The sequence below is a fragment of the Anser anser genome (assembly GCF_964211835.1).
Source record: "Anser anser genome assembly, chromosome: 16".
In the NCBI taxonomy this organism is placed as follows: Eukaryota; Metazoa; Chordata; class Aves; order Anseriformes; family Anatidae; genus Anser; species Anser anser.
In genome coordinates this window covers 973,419-993,581 of record NC_139737.1, presented here as the reverse complement: position 1 = coordinate 993,581, position 20,163 = coordinate 973,419, and the positions used below count along the sequence as shown (strand labels likewise).

Here is a 20,163-nt window from a genome sequence, read left to right as displayed (position 1 = left end):
TTACCAGCGCCTGCCTCAGGACTGGCCGCCTCGTCCCCAGTTCCACGCCACTCGTGGCACAGAGGGGAGTGATAGCGCCTGCCCCGCTCCGCCGGCCCGCAGTCCCTCCTCAAACCCAAGCATTGTGGCCGCTGCCCTCCTCCTTCCTGCTTTGCCCAGCTCTCCAGAGAGATCTTCTCACCCCGCAGTAAAGTCCCATCGCTTTGTTTCCAACGTTCAAGGGACCGAGCGATCAAGGGTCAGGCCGTGTGCGTGCAGCTCCTCTTTTGAAAGGGGAAGTCGGATCCTGCTGGTGCGTTCACAAGCCACACCCAAACATCGGAGCAGGACTCCAGGCACCGCGCAGGGTTTGGAAAAACAACATCCCTGCTCCTCTCCTTATCTACAGTCCAATATTCACAGCTGCTTTGCAGACACTCGCAGCCAATGTTTTCCAACTGGCAAAGGCAGACACTCGCATGTGCAGAACGAACGCTCGGCGTTTCTGTCCCACTTTTCATTCACGAATCTTCAAGCACCGTGTGTGCACTCATCTGCTGAGGCTCTCAACTTTCCTCCACGTTGGGAAAGTATTCTTCCCCTTACCGAGCCAAAAGCCCGGGGTCCCGACGGCTGCACGGGCTGGTGCAAGAAGGCAGCAGGCTGGTGGCAGGTCCGGGAGCAGGAGCGAGACCTCCGCACTGTGACGCTTTAATTGCTAGACAACGTTTCTCCACCGGCAGCTCTCCTCCTTGGAGAAAAACCTCCCGTAGCGCGGGCTGACCAGGGCAGGGGGGAGCTGCTCTTCTAACCGTATCTCGTAAATAAATGCAAGGCTATCGGTAACCTGCTTATTTTACAGCCTGGCTCAGTTTCTCGGGGACTGCCCTGCAAGCGTCTCTCCAGTCCTTTACACGCCGTGCCTAAATATTCCAGGCTCCGGTTCTGAGGATAGTTTATTTTCTCTTTTCAAGGCCTTTCATTTTAAAACACGTCCTTTCAAGCCGCAGCCTCCTGTCCCGGTCGGATTTCCTTCCGCGGAGCAGGAACCGAGGCCGTGCGCCACGCAACCCCTCGGCGGGCAGCCTCGCTCAGCTTCCCACCAGCGGCAGCGGTGTTTTTAGAAGCAACAAAAGGCGACGCGTGACCGCCGGGCCCGTCACCACCGCACCTCGGTGCCAGCCGCGACCCGCCGGCCCCGCGGGGCACGCAGCTCCCACCGCCAGCCCACGCGGCAGCGCGGCGCTCGGCAAGGAGCTATCAGGAAGGTGGCCTCATCTCCGTCTCAGCAACTGTTTAAACCCGGCCCTCTGAGCATGCCAAGAAGGTATTGAACCAGATTTGACCCTAACTTAACCAGTTCGGCGCAGAGAAAGGCTTACTAATGGAAGATAAACCGCTCCGGGTCAAAGATTGGTACTGCAGCCACAAATGCTGTAGTGGTCGTTGCTTCGGGGAGCCCGAGGAGCCCCGAGGCGCAGCCGAACAGCTCGGCCGTGGCGGCAGCGATCCGTGGCCGCGCTGCCCACTCGCGTGCGCGATCCACACGCCAAACAAGATATCCCGGGCGCTCTTTGTCAGGTTACCTGCGTCCTCACCGAGGGCAATTCCTGCCGATTCGTACGGGACACGGCAGCAATGAGTGTTTGCTACTTCCCAAAAACGGGTCAACGGGTGAGCCGCAACGCGAACAACAAATGGAAGGGGAAGGGAGGATCGCTGCCTCCCCCCCCCCCCATCCCCCTTCTGAGTCCTCTTCTGGGAAAATCACCCCGAGGAGAGGCCCCGCGGCCAGCAAGCGGCAGGATGCCGCCCGCGGCCGCCCGGGCAGGGGGCGAGGGCTGCGGCCGCCCCTTCCCCGCCTGCCGCCCGCGGGCCGGGCCGGGCCGGGCCGCGCTCCTGCTGTTCAGCGGGGAGGTGCTGAACGCCGGGGCCGGTGCGCGGGGAGGGAGCCGGGCACGGCGGCGGCTCTGCCCCCGTCCTGCCCCTGCCCCTGCCCCCGTCCTGCCCCTGCCCGTGCTCTGCCCCTGCCCTGCCCCGGGCAGCCGTCGCCCGGCGCGGGGGTCCCGGTGCTCGCCCCACCGGACGCGCCCCGCTCCCGGGCGCAAGGCGGGGACCCCGCGGCGCCGCCTCCTCGCCAGGACCCCGCCGGGAACGAAAGGGCACCGGCGTCCTCCGCGCGGCCGGAGCCCGGCGGGGGCTTGGGGACGTCGGGGGACGCGGAGCCGCCGTCGGGACCCGAGCTCCTCGCTCCCGGCCCGGCCTCGCCCGGGCCCCGCGGGGAAGCGGGGACGGATCGCGGCGCAAAGCCGCCGGCAGCCGGGGCTCGGCGTGCGGCGGGGATTGACACGTAAGTAGGGCTTTACCTCGAGGGAGGAGGAGGCTATTTCCAGCACAATCCCCGCCCGGGGCCGGGGCCGGGGCCGGGGCCGGGGCCGGGGGAGCGGCGCGGCGATGGCGGCGGCGGCGCGGGGCCGGTGCCCGGGAATTAATGGGGCCGGAGCGCTCCCGCCGCCGCCTCCTCCCACTTTCTTCTGGGCTTTTGTGCTCTTCCGGGGAAGGGGGAGCGCGGGGAAGGACGCGCTAACCTTAACCCTTCCTCGCAGCCCCGCCGAGCCGCAACTTCCCGGGGAAGCGGGGCGGCGCGGCCGCTCCCCCCGGCCTCCTCCTCCTCCTCCTCCTCTTCCTCCTCCTCCCGGCCCCGGAGTTGGGGAACGGCCCCGCCGCCGGGCCCCCGCCCCCGCCCCCGCCCCGCCCGCCCCCCGCCGCCGCCGCCGCCTCCCGCAGCCCCCGCGCATCCCCCGGGGAGGGGGGTCCGGGGAAATGGGGGGGGGGGGGGGGCGAGGGGGGGGCGCCTACCTGGAGCGGGGCCGGGGCCCTGCCGGCCTGCGCCAGCCCGGCGGCGCGGCTCGGTGCGCGGGGCGGGGAGGGACGGAGGGACGGAGGGAGGGGGCCCGGGCTGGCGGCGCTCCGGAGAGGCTGACAGCCAGCTGCTGCCCGGGGAGAGGGGCCGGCGCTGCGGAGCGCGTCACTCCCGGCTCCCGGGGGGGCGGGCGGGGGGGGGGGGGGGGTTGGACGGGGAGGCGAGGTGGGGAGGGGGGGAGCGAGCGGGGGCCCCGGCGGCCGCGGGCGGAGGGGGCGGAGGCGGCGGGGGAAGGGGAGCGGGGCCGCGGGGGGCGGGCGCAGCGGGCCGGGCGCGGCGGGGGGCGCGGGGAGCCGCGCCTGGAAGAGCACATTGTGGAGGGCCGGGGAGGGCCCTTCCTCCGGGAGGAAGAGACAATGTCCAGGGCCGGGCGCCTGCTGGAGAGCCGCGAGAATGCACGGCTCGGCTCGGCACGGCTCGGCACGGCACGGCTCGGCACGGCTCGGCACGGCACGGCACCGCCGGGGGGGCTGCACCCCGCTCGGCACCGCACGGCCCCAGGGACCCGCACCCCGGCCGGGGCCGCTCGGCTCGGCCCCGGGGTTTGTCCGCGCCGGGACCCCGGGGAGCGGGGCCGCCCTCGGCCGTGCCCGGGGGGGGGTCGGGGCCGGCGCCCCCCCGCCTCGCGGCCGGCAGCCCGGTGGGCGCACGGTGCCCGAGCCCCCGCCCGCCGCCCCCCGCCGGATCCTTTTGTTCCGGCCGCACGGGAGGGGAGCGGACGGGGGCCCCGCTCCGCGCCCCCGTGGCCGCCTCGAAGCGTTACAGCCGCTCCTCGGGCAGCCCCCGTCCGCAGCACAGTGCCCGGAGCCCCGGGGGTGCCGCGGGCAGCGAGCGGTGCCCGGCCGCCCCGTCCAGGCAGGGCCCCGGTGGCGGCGGCCGCCGTCCCTCGGCTGCCCGGGGCTGCCCCGGGGGGCACCAGCGGCCCGGACCCGGGCCCCTCCGCCCGCCGGTAACGGCTCCGGGGAAATTCCCACCAGACGAGCCGAGCGTAACGGATTCGACGGCGGAGCCTGCCCCCGCCGTAACCCCCCCGGTACCGGGTCCGCCTGGGGGGCGCCTGGCAGGACCCGCACCGCCGGGCCGGGAGGCGCAAGGGGCACGGCCGGGCTCGGCCCCTCCAGCTCTGGGCCGGGGGCTGGAGGGTGAAAGCGGGGCCCTGGGGGTCCCCTGGGGGTCCCCTGGGCTCCCACGGGAGGCGGAACACGGGGGGGGGCAGCGGCTGCAGCCCCCAGCCCGGGCCTGCCCCGCGCTCCTTCCAGCTCGATGGCTGCTGCTCCTCCCTGGAGCTAAAATAAAATCGTGACCATTTAAGGTGAACAGGAGACTCGTGGACTTCGGCGGAGCGGGCTTTTAACCCCTTCCCATTGCCGGGCTTTGTTTATGCCTTGCGCTCCCTTCGGCTTCGAGCTGGACCGGCACAAAGCCGTTCGGGAGCGGAGGTCCTCGCGGGACCGCGGCGGCTGCGCTGTCGTGCAGGGGAGCACAAAATAGCAAGGGTGCGAGTTTAAAGCGCAGGCACCGTTCCGTGCTGCCTCCCCATGTGGACACTCTTATTTTATACTAAGTGCCTTTGTGTGGGCTAGGTTAATCCACTTTGGAAATGGATTAACCTAAATTTCACATCGGCAAACTTAGTGCCGAGCAGACGCGTCCACACAGGGAGCGAGGGTGGAAACGCAATTCCGCGAGAGCTGCTGGGCAGGAGCCTTTCCCCATGCAGGCTGGAGGTCCTGACCCCAAATGGGGTCACCGCCGCTACAAGTGGGGTCATGAGCCCGACAGAAATGCGATTGTTTGTGCCAGCACTCGGGGTCACGAGGCTGGCAGAAGCGGGGCTCACCGGCGGAAGCGGGGCTGCCCCCAGGAGGAGCCGGGAGAGCTCTGGAGGGCGGCGTGTGGAGTTGCCTGCTGGTGGGCATTTTTCTGATTCAAACTATCTAGGGGGAAATAACTGGCAATTAGATATAGAATCGGTAATAATAATTTATCAAGTTGTCAAGAACAGGGGTAAGTGCCTTACGGGACTAAGTTAAAAAAAACCAACACATAATAAACCAGTACTACTGTTATTATTTTATATATATAATACACATCAAATATATTATTTATAAGTCGCTTCCTTCCCTCTCTGTGTGTTCATTACTTCTGATCCCTGCAAACCCTTTCTCATGGACACGGACCTACCCGTGCGGAAAACTTGGGCTCCCTGTCAGGCAGCGCTTGCCCAGGCAGGTCACTGCCAATGCCACCACAGCCTGAGCTCGAGGTCTTGACAAGAACCGTGCCCCGAGTCCGTAACTGCCCACGCGTCGCGCAGCTTATCCCAATATCAGATAATAATGCCTTAAGGTACTAATCTGCCATCTTTTCCCAAGGCAAGGCTCCATAGGCAGCACCGGGGCTGCTGCCAAATCCAGGAGTAAGCTACCTTTCGAAAACTTTGTAGGAGCTTAATGGAAGTTACGTTGCTGATGAGCGTGGGCACAGTGATCTAGTGGTGGGAGCAAGGACTGCACGATGCAGGATCCGGCTATCATGCCAGAGGAGTCACTGACTCATGGGCGACCTTGTGCAAGTCACTTGATGTTCTTGTGCCTCTGGAAAGTAGGTTAAATAACAAACGGGACCTCCACGTTTGATGCTCCGTGAGCATCACACACTAATAGATAATAAGCATCAAAAATGCAAATCTGCCACGAGTGAGGCCCGTAAGGAGAGCGGGGCAAGAGGGGCAGCGCTGTAAAAGCAGAGAGCAGCTGAAGGAGGGCCACAGTCACGTGGCAGGAGGAGACACAACTTTTATCAAGGCTGTATTTTAAGTTATCTGGCATCCAGAGCAGAGTCGGGAAAAAAAGGAGAGTAAAGATTTGGGAAACTTTATTACAGACCAGATTTGTTGTGGGCTGAGGGCTGTATTCCCACCTCTTCTTGGTCGCTCCTTCTGTAGAAGTAACAGTTGTTAGCATCTGGCATATGCATGAATAAAACTGCCTTTTTCTTTTTTTTTTTTTTTTTCCTCAGAAGCCAAGACCAAGAGATGGAGAGGAAATACAGCATACTTCAGGGGGTATACCAATCACTGCCAAATAAAGAGGCAAGAAAGGAGTAGTTTCTGTGGATGTAATTTGCTTTCCCTGGAGTACAGGGAAGCGGGTGTTTGAAGGGCCGGGGTACCAGCAGCCAAGCGTGATCCGATCTCCCCTAACACTGTCAAAGCATTAACACATGGCACCAGCAGGAATGTCTGCATTGTGTTAAAAATTGAGACCGACCCTCACAGCTTGCCTCTTAGACACCCCAACCAGAACTGAGTCGATTGAAACGTAACCGACACTAACCATTCCTAGCCATCCTCAAGCCACGCTGTTTTTTCAGCATCCATCTTTGTGAGTCCTCTGGCTCCTCAGAGATGCACACGCTCATTTTGTGCAGGCAAGCCTCATGATGGGGGACTTAAGAGCCTGTGCAACCAAGCAAGGTGCAAGCCTGCCTGTGCAGGTTTAACAGGAGCAGAAACACAAGCAAGTACATGATTCAAGGTTACAAAGCTGAACCACACAGCTTCATCTTCTATAATAACGGAAATCATTAATAATAGTTCACGCTCTCAAAGTAGCTGCCATCCGAGCTCTCGAAGAGCTTTATTAGTGAGCGAGACCTCAGAAGTCTCTCTGAGGTATTAGCCCCCTTTTAAAGGGAGAAGGCAATTAAGAAGCAGCCATTTGTGTGACTCGATCAAAGTCAACACGCAGCACGTCAGCAACCGGCTTTGTGAGGTGATGCAGAGCCCCCGGTGCGACCTCTCACGGCTGCGGGAAACCCGAACGGGATCCGTGGGACTGGTCCACGGGTGCTCCGTCAGGGAGCACAGACACTGAACGCTCTCGTAACCCTGCGTGGCCTTGCCACGCTGCCCCCGCGGAAATGCCTCAGAGCCCCCTTTGCGGGATCCGAACCAAAACCTGGTCTCCAGTTCTGCTGGGAGAAGCTGCCCGTGATGCTTGTCGCCGCACAGGGAGTGGGCAGCATCTCTCCTCACAAAACACGGGACATAGTTGGAAGAAACGGTGAATTCAAGAAAGACGATGTGATCTCTGGCCCTATTTGCTCGGTATTCCCAGAAACAGGCTACGGCAACGAGGCTGCCGCAGGCCGCTCGGCCAGGGAGGCCCAGGCCATGACCAGGCCCAGCACAGAGGCACGGAACCGGCGGGGGCACCGCGGGGCCAGGCAGCCCCGGAGCTGCATGGCCGAGGGACCGGCACCGCTCCTCCGACACCCAACTGCCAGCGAGGAAAGGGGAGCAGCAGCACGCAGCCGCTAAACACGCCCGGGCAGCGCAGGAGGACAAAGTGTGGTGAGCATCGCCAGAATCTGGCCGTGCCGCTTGATTTAGCGCCTCCCTTCTTACAGAGAATTACGTGGTTTTCCTTGTAACTGCCAAGAGTCAGGGCCTTGGCATCACACCTCGTGTGGAAGATGGAAGCTGCGGTGGCAGAATTTACCCCAGCCAGCCCAGGGTCTGCTCTCAAATTGTATTGCTTGCACCAAGCGTTGCGTTGAGCAGGTACAAAGCTTACCTGTAACGCAGCTACACTGGGAAAAATACTGTAAGATCCACACAACTGGAAATAAACGTCACATGTTTTTACCAGCTGGGAACCTCATGGTTAATTCCAATAACAAAAATGAGCTGACCTTCACTGAAAGCAAGCCATTCACAGAAGTTTGAAACCAGGCTAAATGGTTTGATCATCTGACCTCCCGCATCTCATGAGCCCTTAAGGCCAAGGATAAAAGTTTTGCTAAACCGTCTTTGTCAGTTAAGAGGGTGAAGGGAAGCAGCAAATGTACGGAATGCTGTTATGATGGCTGGGCCCGCCTCCCCTGCTTCTGCCTGGACAAAGTCTGTCATTTAGGGCAAAATTTAAATTTATTGGCCAAAGCCCACTCCTGCCAGTAGAAGCTGCATCTCCACTAGAGGGCTTTTTTGCTGATGCAGATCTATGATCAAGCCTTTATTGCATAAATTAAATCTGTATTTCAGAGAGTCATGTCTATACTGAACTCGGTAATTTGCATCTAGCAAAACAGTATCTTCTAGAAGGGTAAGGCGTTTGGATTGGAAGATACAAATATGGAGAACCCATCTCTTCCCTGGGAGCTTGTTTCAGTGAATGTTCGCTCTCCCTCTGCTAAAAATGTGCCCTTTATTTCTGAGTTTTCCTAAGTTCAGCCCTTAAGCCTTTTTCCTTGTTATGTCTATGTTATTTCCTTATTAAGTTTGTTTGACTTCAAGGTACTCAGAGCCTGCAATCAAATTACCCCTAAAGCTCCTTGCCTGGTCAGGCAGACGCAGCTCCCGCAGCCCCTCACTGCCGGCCCAGCCGCAGGGCAGCCCTGGTGCCACTTTGCTCCCTCGGCAGCCTCTCAACGGCCTCTCAAAAACAGCCCCTAGACCTGGATGTGGCATCGCAGTCTCGGTCTCAGCAAGCCCAGCCGGGATGACGCAGCCTCCTCTTGCTGTCCCCGTCCTTGTCGGTACACCCAAGGGTCACGGAAAGCTCTCCCCCCGCAGCAGCCTGCCAGGCCGCGTGCCCGGTGCCGCAGCTCTCCCGTCCTTCCCAGGGTCACCGCTGGTCCCGGTGCCACGCTCCACATAGGGCCAATATGCCCCTTTCTCCAGGGGAAAATCCAAGGAGATTTTGCTAGTGCTCCAAAGTGTCTTAAAAATGAATGTCAGGAAACACCGATCTTCCCAAGCTGAGGAAAGGACTCTTGAATGCAAGTTATCTTGTCATGTTGATTTAGAGATATTTATTCCTGGAGATGTTTAACACCCTCTCTAATCACTAATGGACTAGGAAGTACCTTATCATTCTCATGTGATGCAAACACATCATCCCGCTTCCTTCCAAGCACCGAACAGGAATACTTACTGCACGCTTCTGCTTTCTCCGCACATCAACATTTCTTCACAACTGTTCACAACGCACCCAAACAGCTAAATCCCGGTACCTGGACCTCGCACAGATCTGCCAGACCTGGCGCTGGTCTTCTGGACCACACAAAAAGAGATGTCTATGATTCTCACTAATGAACTGACACACTCAGACCTGTGTTAATCACCGCAATGCTGTCAGATTTCAGAAATCTAGCCCAGGACATTTGCTAGACCAACTCTGCACGGGTCTCAGGACGGCCCCGAGCTGTGGCTGGCCAGCACCGTCACACAACCACGAGCCCTCAGCTCCAGCCGTGCGCTCCTCCCTGCCCCGGCTGCCTCCCGCGAGCCAGTTCTGCATCCCCAGCATTAGCACGGAGATGGACCTGAAGCAGCAAGGAAGCAAGCACGCTGCCAGGGCAAGATGCATCTCAGCTGTTCTGGTAATACCGGAGCCTTCTGAGACACCCAAGTGAGCAAGCACAATAGCGGCGGACCAGGGAGAAAGCAGAGTGGAAGGCGAAGGGCCTCACGCTGCTGACAGCCTCCCTGGCCACGAGGCTCCGCGATCTCCCAGGTCCTGCAGCGAGGCAGGACCCTAACCACCGTGAGACAACGTCAGCTCCCTGTGCAGCGGGGGGACCTCAACCCTTGCCCCCCCCCCCCCCTTCCAGGATTACCCTTTTGCTTTGGTTGAAATATTTCTCGAAACCGAGTTCTTATTTTGCAAAGCACTTCACATCCTTGCACCGTCACCCCAGCCTCACCGTGCAATTAATGGGCAGGTGGAGTGTGTGAGGGTGCAGGACAAGGCCCTCTCCCTCGCGAGCACTTACAAGTCCGTGTAGCAAAGCCATAGCAACAAGGAAAAAGCTTGTGTTTTTTCACATCCAAGAGCAGCTCCTGCCATTCACTGATTGTGTGACCTTCTGTCAGCAGTCATTGAAGCAACCTTTGAAAATGTTTCTCTATCATTTAAACCTGGTTACTCAGCCCAGACCGAATCTGCCAAGGTAGCAGCAGCGTCTCCAAGCAGAGGGAGCTTGGCATTTCAGTGCTGGGGTTTGTTCTTCTAAAGCGGTCGTATTCCACCAGCCACTGTGCATGAGGCCTCAGTGGAAATCATGCTGAACAGTGTGGCATGAAAAATAAATCCACGGATGAGTTTGAATAAGATAGAAAAGATTGTCTGGAAAATGACTGCAATAAACTCAAATAAGCAATCATTTAAAAATGCTAATATTTATTGTGTGAAAATGAGGTGGAAGGATCATTATAGATAAATATCAAATATCCTCTTTTCATTCCTTTTTGCTGCTAGACTGAAAAGGTCAGAAGTTCAGAGGATGCTTTAATACCTCAGCAGATACCCTGAAATATGGCTAATTCTGCACTATGTGGCAAGGGTAAGGGGCCCGATTTTTCTCACACAGGAGAATTGCTATGAAATTGGAATGAAGGAAGACGCACAGCCCAGAAGCTCCTGCATGTTCTACTGAACCCAATATAAGCTGCGTGGGTCAGGCGTGCCAGAATAAATGTACTGACTCAAAATATATTGATCTTCACTGATGTGAGAAAATTATTTGACTTTTGTTCTCTGCATACTTCCATACAGGATGGTGATTTGCCTTCTCGTTCTGTAAATTCTGCAGGAACTCCTCATTGTATAAACGGCCACGGAAAGAGTGCCTTACTTTACTGTTTTTTTGTGTGTTTTCTTTTTTTTTTTTTTTTTGTCCCTAAATACGGATAAAATGCTTTCTCTAAGGTTCTTCTGGCTGTGCTTCCTCGTGGAGACACTGTTGCCCTAATACTGATGTGCTTAACAGCAGTAATAAATTACAGTTACATGCACATTTTTTTTCCTGAATAATGAAGTTAAAAGGCCACTTTGGCATAAATTCATTCATTGTTACCCCTAGTGAAGCAAGTTCCTCCTGGTGCTGCTGCATACAAATAATTGCTTTTGGCAAAAGCCAAGTAGAACACAAGTCAGTTGCTTAATTTATTTCTATTAATACCATCAAACGTTAGCGCAGTGCAAGGCAGCAAGGTGGCAAGGCAGCAAAGCCGAGACAGAGGAACCAGTATCTTTTTGTAAATTCTGAGATATAAAAACCATGCCGTGTATATTTGTGTAGTGCAAACAAACTTTAAAAGCAGGGAGCATTTTCTCCTCGTTTTTACATTAGTAGCCAAGTCAGAATAACTTCTGCCTTTAAAGGACTTTTGCAGTTTGTAAACACCTGAAGCCACTGCAGCCGCAGCTCCCTCACCCTAAAGCTGCCTTGCTGGGAAGAGGGGGGGCAGCAGCCTGTGTCCCTCAGTCCCCCAGCTCGGATTGCATTCTTGTTAGCAGTACATTATGTCTGTCTATCCAGTGATAGAGCCAGTGCAAACTCCTACAGCAAAATTCAGGGCACACACTTCTCAAAACTCTGAGTTACCAAACCGAAGTTCTCGAAACGCATCCCTAAACTTGCAGCTTCAAAACTCAAGATTCTGTACTACCGTCTGCTAGCTTCCAGGATATTTCCTATTACAGACGTGAGATCAAACTACAAGTCCTGCTTTCTACCTGTAGAAACTGGCACAGGAGTTTAGTTAAGCTTCACAACATGCTTCTCTTGAACAGCACTTTGGAGCCAAGAGGAATTGCCCTATCAGTAGAAAACGTGTAAGTGGTAAATAAACAAACCTCTCAGACTGTCCTTTACGTAGACATCAAACTTAACTTGAAGGAACCACCTCAAATGCTGAAAAGCGCGGTTAGCCTTCACAGACCGCTAAGTCCTTGGTGAAGAAAAGGTTGGTAGTTAATGGCACGTGCATCGGCCCGGCTGTAGCCACGCCGCTCTGCTAGGATTTGCACCGAGACCCAGCAACCGCTCTGCACGAGCCAAAGGAAATGGCAGCCCTCGATCCTGGCTGGCCAAAGGGGTCCCTGCAGCGGCACCTACCGCAGACTGCCCCCATCCTGCATCCCAAACCCCGCAGCCCTGCCCCTTCGTCCTGCATCCCAAACCCCGCAGCCCCGTCCCGCAGCCCGGGCTGGAGCTGTCCAGAGTTCTGCCTCTGGCCCGGCCCCGCGCAGCTCCGCCGTGCAGCTCAGCCTGCTGCTAACAAAACCCTCGACCCACTTGGGTGTCCAGTGCACGCAAAGGAAAAATTCTGAAACGCAGCAGTGCTTCCTGTCAGACGTCCATTCGTTCTCAGGCAAGGTTTCACCGCTGAAACAACGGAGGAGCTCTGTGTCTGTCCCTTCAGCTCCGGACAGCAAACCCACGTCTGGCATTTCACACCCTGGCACTGGATTCTCTTACCAGCGTCCCCTTAGATTGCTATTAGATAAACAAATATCCACGGGGCACGACTTCACGGTTCAAGCTATCAGCAATGTTTCCCTCCCGTGCACAATGCAAACTCTTTCATTACTGCAAACTGGCAATAATGCAGGAGATCAGATTTAGGTTTCAGTGTGCTGGAGAGAAGATCCAGCACTGGCTTGCAGTGCCGGTTTGTGGGGAGCGAGTAAAACATGCTTTTCTTTTTATAGACTGTTTCCATGGTGCACAGAGGTTCCCATAGCTAATTCTGCAGCTGCAGAACTTCAGAAAATTGCATAGCCTGGGTATAATCCTGTGGCAGTCTGCCCCATCCGGTCCCAAATCAAAATCCAGTGGCTTAATACTCTCATCAACCAACTGAGCCCTCTCCCACTGCGACGCAAGAGCGGAGTGGCTGCAGTTGAGCCTCACCAAGCTGCTGACCAGAGCGACTGAAGCCTTGGCAGGGTTTCGGAGCCCATCTGCTAAAGCTCCCAGGCAAATAGGAAGGGGTAAAGAAACAAATTCCTATGCACTGTATTTATTTTTAAGACAACTTTTTGGAAGAACCGTAAGTCTAAAGATCAAGCAGACTGCTATAAACAATAACTGCCCCAAGTACATCTCAGCTCCTCTCCGCTGACAGGACTGATGCAGCTGTTTGCTTTTTCACAGCCAAAAGCTTCGAGGCACGCTGCCCTCCCCACTGCCACGCAGCAACACTTGCTGGACTTCGTCAAAGCCAGACCCGCCTGGACAAACCGGACATATCCAAAAGCATCCTCCAAAAATCCCCCCGAAAGCTTCAGCCGCCCCCTCTGCCCCTTCCGCATGGGCAGAAACCCGCCGTGCGCCGCGCGCTGCTCTGTGGCAGGAGAGGAACTCACCTGTTCCTGCGAATTCATCACCCGCAGCTTCATTTGCTTCAGGTAAGTAGAGGTGAGCGGCATGTTGTAGTCAATGATCCCAGAAACCAAAGAGGAAGGCGGTTCGCTCTCTGAGGAACAGAGGAAAAAATCAGTTTAGATACGGGGATGTGGGAGCGCAAACCTGCGATGCGTTCTCATAATCATTAAACATACGTATTTGAAGCACTTAGAATCCCTAACTAGAGCTGGTGCCCGCTGAGCTAAGGTTCCTATAAGAACATGACCCCACCAAGAGGATAATTACAGAACAGATGTTGTTTTGGAAAAAAAAAAAAAAAGAAAAAGCGTTGCTGTCACCTGTGTGTGGAAAAAGACTACACACAATATATACTTTTTCAGCCTACCAAACTAAAATGTAACAGAGGAAGAAACTGAGTCTTGCTGAAGGTCTCAGAAGCACTTCCATGCAAATGGGATTTATGCAGAGGTTGATGAACACGAATATATTTGCAGCTTGCTTTAGCATTGCAAAGTCTTGCCAATTTTGCTGGGATTCCCTCAGGTAGGAGTTAACATTAAGGCAACTTATTAAATATCACTATCTGGTGATGAAGATTATTTTTAACACCCTCATTAAAACACAAACTTAATTTAAAAAAATCTTCAACTTAAATTGTTCCTGTTGATTCCTCTGGCTGCACCATACTGAGCTCTGGAGATCACTCTTGATTCAGACTGCTCCTGCAGATCACTTTTTCTAGCCAGACTAGGCAAGTCCCAATAAAGCAAATCCTCAATGATTTTTCTGAATTCACAAAGACTTGTCAGCTCTGTCGTCATCACTGTGGAGCTCCCTGCGCAGGACTTGGAGACCGCTACAATTATTTATTCTGCCACTAAATTTACATGCTCATGCAGTGTGTTTGTTCACGAGGAAAGTTGCCATTTCCCACAGGAAAGGCTGCTGGCAAAAAGGAAGATTTCTTTGCCTTCAGCCCAGGGATATGCAAGTGTGGAGAACTGACCCAACCTTCCAGGGCACTCGGCAGGGATGTGCAGCCATCCAGGGGAAAGCAAGCTTAAGCAACAACGAAGAAGGATTTCCAGGAGCTGAAGGTGAACTGATGGTGGGAGGTTTCCACTCCCATCTCTGAATCCCACTGCCTGGCTTGCATTTTCTGGGGTCACCAGTTTCACAGGCACCTTTGACACAGCCCCTTTAACAAACAGCCTTCACAAAATGTTTTACAGCAGCTTAGAAAATCCATCAACCCAAACGTAATGGGCCTGCTTCTCAGAAATGCTGAATATCACAAAATCCCCGTGGAACTCAGTGGACCTGGAGATGCTTCACACCTCTGGAAATATCACATCTATCGTGACTGACTAAAAAATTACCTGACCCAAAAACATACTGTCTGTAACTGAGTTAAACGTTGCAAAGTTTTTGCAAATCTTCCACACCGAGAGCCTAGGCAAGGTCTGTGGAAATGCGAGGTTTTCTTTCCAGGTCCTGCTAATTCAGTCCTGGGCATCCGAAGCGTTCTTGCCTCTGCACGCAGGACAGATGGCCGCAGCTCCTCGGGCCGTCACTCGCTCGCATATGAAGGTGCAAAGCTTTTAGGAATGTTGTAAACTTGGGGATCTTGTAAACTAATTCCTCTCCTCTTTCCTCATGGCTGTATATCACCGCTCTCTGTCATGCGTCGACCTACAGATTAATTAGGAGCCGTTCTATGTATACATAAGCATGCAAAATAAGCCATTTTTCTACTGCGCAAGGACGTTATCTTGTGATAAAAAGACGCAAAATCCCAGCACGAGGGGTGCTTCCCGCAGGCTGGTTCTGCAGTAAAAGCGAAAAAAGCTCCCAGGAACAAAACCTGCCTCCTACACAGCTGGGCTGGGGTCACCGGGACGAGTTTAGGAAAGCTTTGCTAAGAATAACACAGATGGGGCTGCTCTCTCCTTGAAGCCCAGGCCTGAAAGGGGCGAGCCCTGCGGCGCTGAGGCCGGCACGCCGCTCTCCTGCACCTTGCCCCCCGTAGCTCAGAGCTGCTGCGGTGAGCGAGGCCCCTCGGAGGCGGCTCAGCACCCTCAGGTGGGAGCAGGAGAAGGGAGATGAACCTTGGCACTTAGATCTGCCTGAAACCATCCCGGCGTAACCCTGGAATCGTCCCGCTAGCAGCAACAAATGTCCTGTAATTCGGGCAACTGCAACAGGAAGAGCTGGAGCCTAAAAAACCTTTGTTTATTTATTTTTTTAAAGCTAACTGCAAAGAAAGAAAACCTTTGTTTTAAAGGGTCTGGAGGACTCCACAGGAACAATCCTCATATCCTCTGTCACCAAAGGGGTCTACTGGAATCGCTTAGCTCCTTTTGTAAAAGTTAACTATATCGCATGCCCTGTGTGTTGGAAATACAGATGAAACAGGCAGAACGGTTTAAAGTAAAATGGTTTCAATCCTAATTCCAGACTCGTATAATTCCACTGGAATTAGCCCTAATTTAATAACAGTGTAAAAGTACAGTGTTGTTCAAAGCTTCCCATGAGCAAGATAATTTTGCTTTTATGAACTATGTGGGTGCCCTGCAGGGTTCAACGTTAGATACGTTTAATTAGGGATTTTTCTGATTACAAACGAAGTGTGCTGAGGCTTGTTTAATGGACAAGAGAAGTAGGAGTAGGTAGGAATGACTCCAATGTTTCCATCTCACTGAGTTAGAGTTTACATATGTATGTCTGTATGTGTTTATGCATGTGAATACACCTAAATAATTTTTCTACAACCCCAGCATTTTTTGGTGATTTGCTCCAGATGAATTGTTGAATATGCATTAGTGAAATCAGACGCTCTTCCCCAGTAAAAGTTACCTTATCTAATCTACTCTCTGTGTTTTCACAGGTACTTAGTCACTATTTAGGTACTATTCAGAGCAGAAAGGTATTTCTGTCCTTCCATTCCTGGCGGATAAGGAGCAGGACTTCCGACGCGTGTTCTCTTCCTCTTGGGCTTATTTTCGAGAGAACCGGTAAGGGGGAAAACCTCGTGGCAGTCATTTTGCTCTGCTTTGCTCAGGGCAGCACATCTCAGCCCTGCTCCTGGGGAGGACACCCAGCGTCTTGCCTTCGTGCGCTGCCACTGAGCCTGGACGGTGCCGCGGCCCCGGGGGAGGCACGTGGGACATGCAGGGCAGGACCCTGCCACCAGCAGCCCCCGGAAAGGGGACCCGGCCTCGGTGGGCAATAACCCGGTGGGCAGCAACCCGATGGGCAGCTCCGCAGCCTCCCACCCTGCCGCCCCTCCTGCCCCCGAGTCCTGGTGCGGCCGCAGCGCGAGGGGCAGCACGAGGGGCCCCACGTGCGGCAGATGCGGTGCGGCCGGTGTAAAGGTCGGGCTTGCTCCCCCAGAGGCCAAAGGCCACAATTTCTCTTGACCTGATCTGAAGGAGGGATCGGGCCCTTGGCAGGCAGGACGGGCAAGGGCTGCACTGCTGGAGCCGAGGCTAATAAATGTCACGTAGGATTATTTGCGAGAGTTTCTAAAAAAATATAGCAAGCACAAAGCATTTCAGTAACTAGCTATGGATAACTGGCACACATAAGCCACTTAAACGGAACCTCCGGGCTGTCTGTAGGTCTGTTCCTAGTAGTAAACAGTTGGAAATTGGTATTTAATACTAGAAAGTTCCTATTGTTGGATCCTGTTTTTTCATTTAACTCTGCTCGTCTGCTTGATAGGAGCTGCCAAATGATTCTATTTGCCTTTAGAGTTTTGAAATATTCTAAGTCTCTGCAGTTTGCTTATATTTTTTTATAGGAGTAATTTTGTTGGGCGAAACCTCTCAGAGTCAGTTTGATGCTTTGCACTTGATGAGGAAAACAAGTTCACAATTCAGAAAAAAAAAAACAAACATAACATCAGCTTTAACCATTTACTCTAGAAGAAAACTTGGTCCCATCTTACGCGCTGCTTATAGCTTTTAGGCCTCGGAGCTGCAGATTGGCTCAGTTTACAAAAGAACCGTAATGAGCTAACTACCACAGTTGCCATGCTAATTGGTTGTATACACAGGCATAATATAACTTTGATTACCAAAACACTTTCTGTTATCCAAAATGGGATCATGACGTGCATATCTATTAATTACTGCAAATTCCTTCTTTATCAGAAACTTCAGTTATTCAGACATATTCAGTGTCTTTCATTACCAAATTAATAGTTTAAAGGAAAAACTTTAGCTCAGGTTTTCTCAGAGGTCTGCACTTCCACCCACATACAGTCACGAGCTGATTGCAGACCTCTCTGCAAAGGTTTTGACCCGAGCTCTGTACAGTTGCCCTGGGGAAGGTGGACCCAGAAGAGGAATCGCCTGCTCAGAAGGAAAGCGGGGCTGAGCAGCCCCTTCCCACTCCCTCTGCTGAAAACAGTGCATGAACGGTGATGGACAACACAAGTTTTAAACAATTCTTTAGGCTTTGCTGCAAAAGCTCACTGAAAATAGCCCAGGGTGGGAAAACCATTTGGTACGGCCGCATCCCGTGAGTGGGGCAGCCACCGACAGCCCTCCCGTGATGTCTGGTATGGGATGCTGCCCGCTCTGCTAGCGCAATCCCTTTGCCTTTACCTTTGGGCTCCAGTCCGTTGGAGTTGAAATGCATCCTCTTCTGGCACTCGGTGCAGCTCATCAGGAACCTGGTCACAGCTTCTCTTGGGAGAAAGGCATAGGTCTCTGCAATCTGGAGAAACAAAGAGAGGGCTGCATGGCCTGGCTGAGAGCCCGAGGGCCGGGGTGCAGCCAGCACCGTCCCCCCTCGCCCCGCGCAGCCCAGCGAGCTGGGGTAGGGGCAGCAACGGGGTGCTGCTCCCAGCCCTGCCCTGCCCTGAGCATCACCCGTCCTGCAAACGCTCTTTGGAGGGTGGCCAAGCAAAAAGGGCCAGGTTCAGCCCCCCCGCCCCGAAACTCCTCTCTGCTCCTCCCTGGAGTCTGAGAAGAGGGAAGCCACGAATGCCTAAGAATCAAATGAGAAAGTAAGGCCTCTTCAGCTCTGTTTGCATTGTTAATTACCGTCGCACCAGTAACCTGAAGAATCCATTAATCTTTTGTAAGGGCAGGTCACTTTTTCCCACAATGACAATCAATTACTGTTAATAATACTTTGCACTTTTGTGACATATTTTATCTAGGGAATTGAAAACATTTTTACAAATAGCGATGAATTAAATCTCCTGAACCTTTGTGGGAAATGTGTATTTTACAGATGAGGAAGACCTAAGGGTAAATTTTTTAAACTCAGATACCTGAAGTTAAAGCCCTATATCCAGACCTCAGCACCCACAGAAGGCACCTGGCTGTCGTGGGCCCCTACTGTTCCGATCAGTTCCTGACAGCTGCAACCTTACAGTGTTTCTAAATAACATGTTTGGGTTATTTGGAGAAAAGAGGAGGCAATTTCAATGTTAATGTAAAGATTTCTGCAAGGCCACAGGAGAACATGGAGCCCGACCTTCTGTATAGCATCAGGCAGGGAGCTTCACCCAGGTTCTCCTGCAGCCCAGCAGCCTGTGCCTTGCCTAAAACATCATCCAGGAAGACATCTGGTCTTAATTGGGAGGCATTAAGAGGGTGGAGAGCCCACCTCTTACGTTGGGGTTGGTTCCTCCTGCTAATCACCCATCCTGTTTGGTCTAAGTGACTTGTCCCAGTGCAGCGGTTCCCAAACCAGGGCCACGACCCCAGCAGGGGTCACAGCACTTACAAGTGGGGTCATAAAGCAGACAGAAATTCAATTGTTCGGGCCCGTCCTCGGGGCGGCGAGCCCAGCAGAAGCGGGGCTCACAGGGGAAGCGGGGCTGCAACCAGACACCCGGGGAGCCACGGCAGCGGGGCAGAGGCAGGCGGGCAGCCCGGACCCTCCTCCGGCCAGGGGCTTCAGCCTCCCACCTCATTTCGCTAACAAAATTAAAGGGGCATGAATTCCAAGCATATTTTTTTATTTTCTATCCTACGGGAAGGGGCGACGTTTAAGTCTTCCTAAATAGATGGCAAACGCGTTATGGAGGAAGGCTGCTGGGGCAGGGGGGCTGCGCGGTGATGGCGAAGCAGCGCTGGGCCCTGACGCTGCGGTGGGAGGGAGAGAGACATCCATCTCCACTGAGCGGCAGCAGAGCCCAGTGTTTTACATGCATGCTAATGCCAGATGGGTAGAAAGTTCAGGCAGGGACCTCGTCCCAGCGATTCAAATGGAGGATGCAGTGCCTGGTCCTCATGGGATTCTCCTTCTATTTAGGCACAGCCCCATCTAGCTCTGCTGTGGCTGCCTAGACGCCCGGCTCAGCCCCTGCCTCCGCGCGATATTTATCCGTGCTCGAGCACCAGGAGCTCCCACAGAAACGCTGACGTTCAAGGGCCTGAAAATTGCTGCCGGCAAATGTGGAACCGCGGTGTGTGCAGAGAGCTGTCCCTCCGCCTCGCCTGCGGGGCCGAGCCCGGTGTCCCTGTCGCTTTTGCTCTAGCAGGCCCTCAGCTCCCGCTGCAAATGTTCAGCTAATTTTAGTGATACAGTTGTTATTTCTCAGCTGATTTGATGCTCTGCAGAGCAGACAGCTTCCCTGATGAGTTATCTCCCATCCAAACTCCCTTTCTGATTGCCTCCCTCTGGAGGTCAGGGACAAGGGCAAACTCTCCAGTGCCTCTCTAATCAGAAATGCTGGGGAGAGGGGGAGGCAGCTGGGGGCAGCCGAGCTCCTGGAGCCGACCGGCCGGAGCTGCAGCCCCGGGCCCAGCGGGACGCACGGTGCTGCAGGGGGAGCCCAGGAGGGAGCCCGAGGGGAGAGCGAGGAGCCCCGGGCACAGAGCGGGACCCCGCTGCTCTCCTGAGCTGCCCAGGCACAGCCTCGTCCTTCTGAGAGATGAATCGAAGGAACTGGGGAAGGGCTGTTGCAGTCCATAGGGCAGGAGGGCGCGCACAGCACGTTGCAGTGCCAGCAGTGGGGACCTGCAGGGCAGGGCTGCACCATCCCATGGCGTGGGACGCACACGGACAGCCCCCAGCCCCGCGAGGGCTCCAGCCCCGCACCAAGCCCCGCACAACCCCGGGCATCATCGCGGAGAGCG

General features: G+C 54.8%; 2 protein-coding genes across 9 annotated transcripts in view; one reads left to right on the top strand and one right to left on the bottom strand.

Moving 5' to 3' along the window:
* The window catches only part of NOL4L (nucleolar protein 4 like), a 60,744-nt gene that overhangs the window by 22,976 nt on the left and 17,605 nt on the right, over positions 1 to 20,163 (bottom strand). For 2 of the 7 annotated variants that reach the window (XM_083800962.1, XM_083800963.1), the window contains exons 3-4: positions 17,674 to 17,785; positions 13,063 to 13,172 (exon numbers count right to left, since the gene is read on the bottom strand). In XM_083800962.1, coding sequence (XP_083657088.1) covers positions 13,063 to 13,172; positions 17,674 to 17,785 — 222 coding nt within the window. The other 5 variants (XM_083800966.1, XM_083800964.1, XM_083800970.1 and 2 more) reach the window with 5 other exon arrangements.
* On the top strand, positions 1,618 to 16,571 carry LOC310882341 (uncharacterized protein; the record flags this gene model as incomplete). Of its 2 annotated transcripts, none has more annotated exons than XM_083800971.1 (4): positions 1,618 to 2,329; positions 5,924 to 5,996; positions 8,202 to 13,104; positions 15,951 to 16,571. In XM_083800971.1, 3 exons carry the CDS (start codon positions 1,618 to 1,620, stop codon positions 8,563 to 8,565), a joined length of 1,149 nt encoding a protein of 382 aa, XP_083657097.1. In that variant the 3' UTR covers positions 8,566 to 13,104; positions 15,951 to 16,571. The 2 variants fall into 2 exon arrangements, 1 of the variants encoding a protein (XP_083657097.1); XR_014572897.1 differs by having other exon boundaries at positions 2,190 to 2,329; positions 5,924 to 7,259.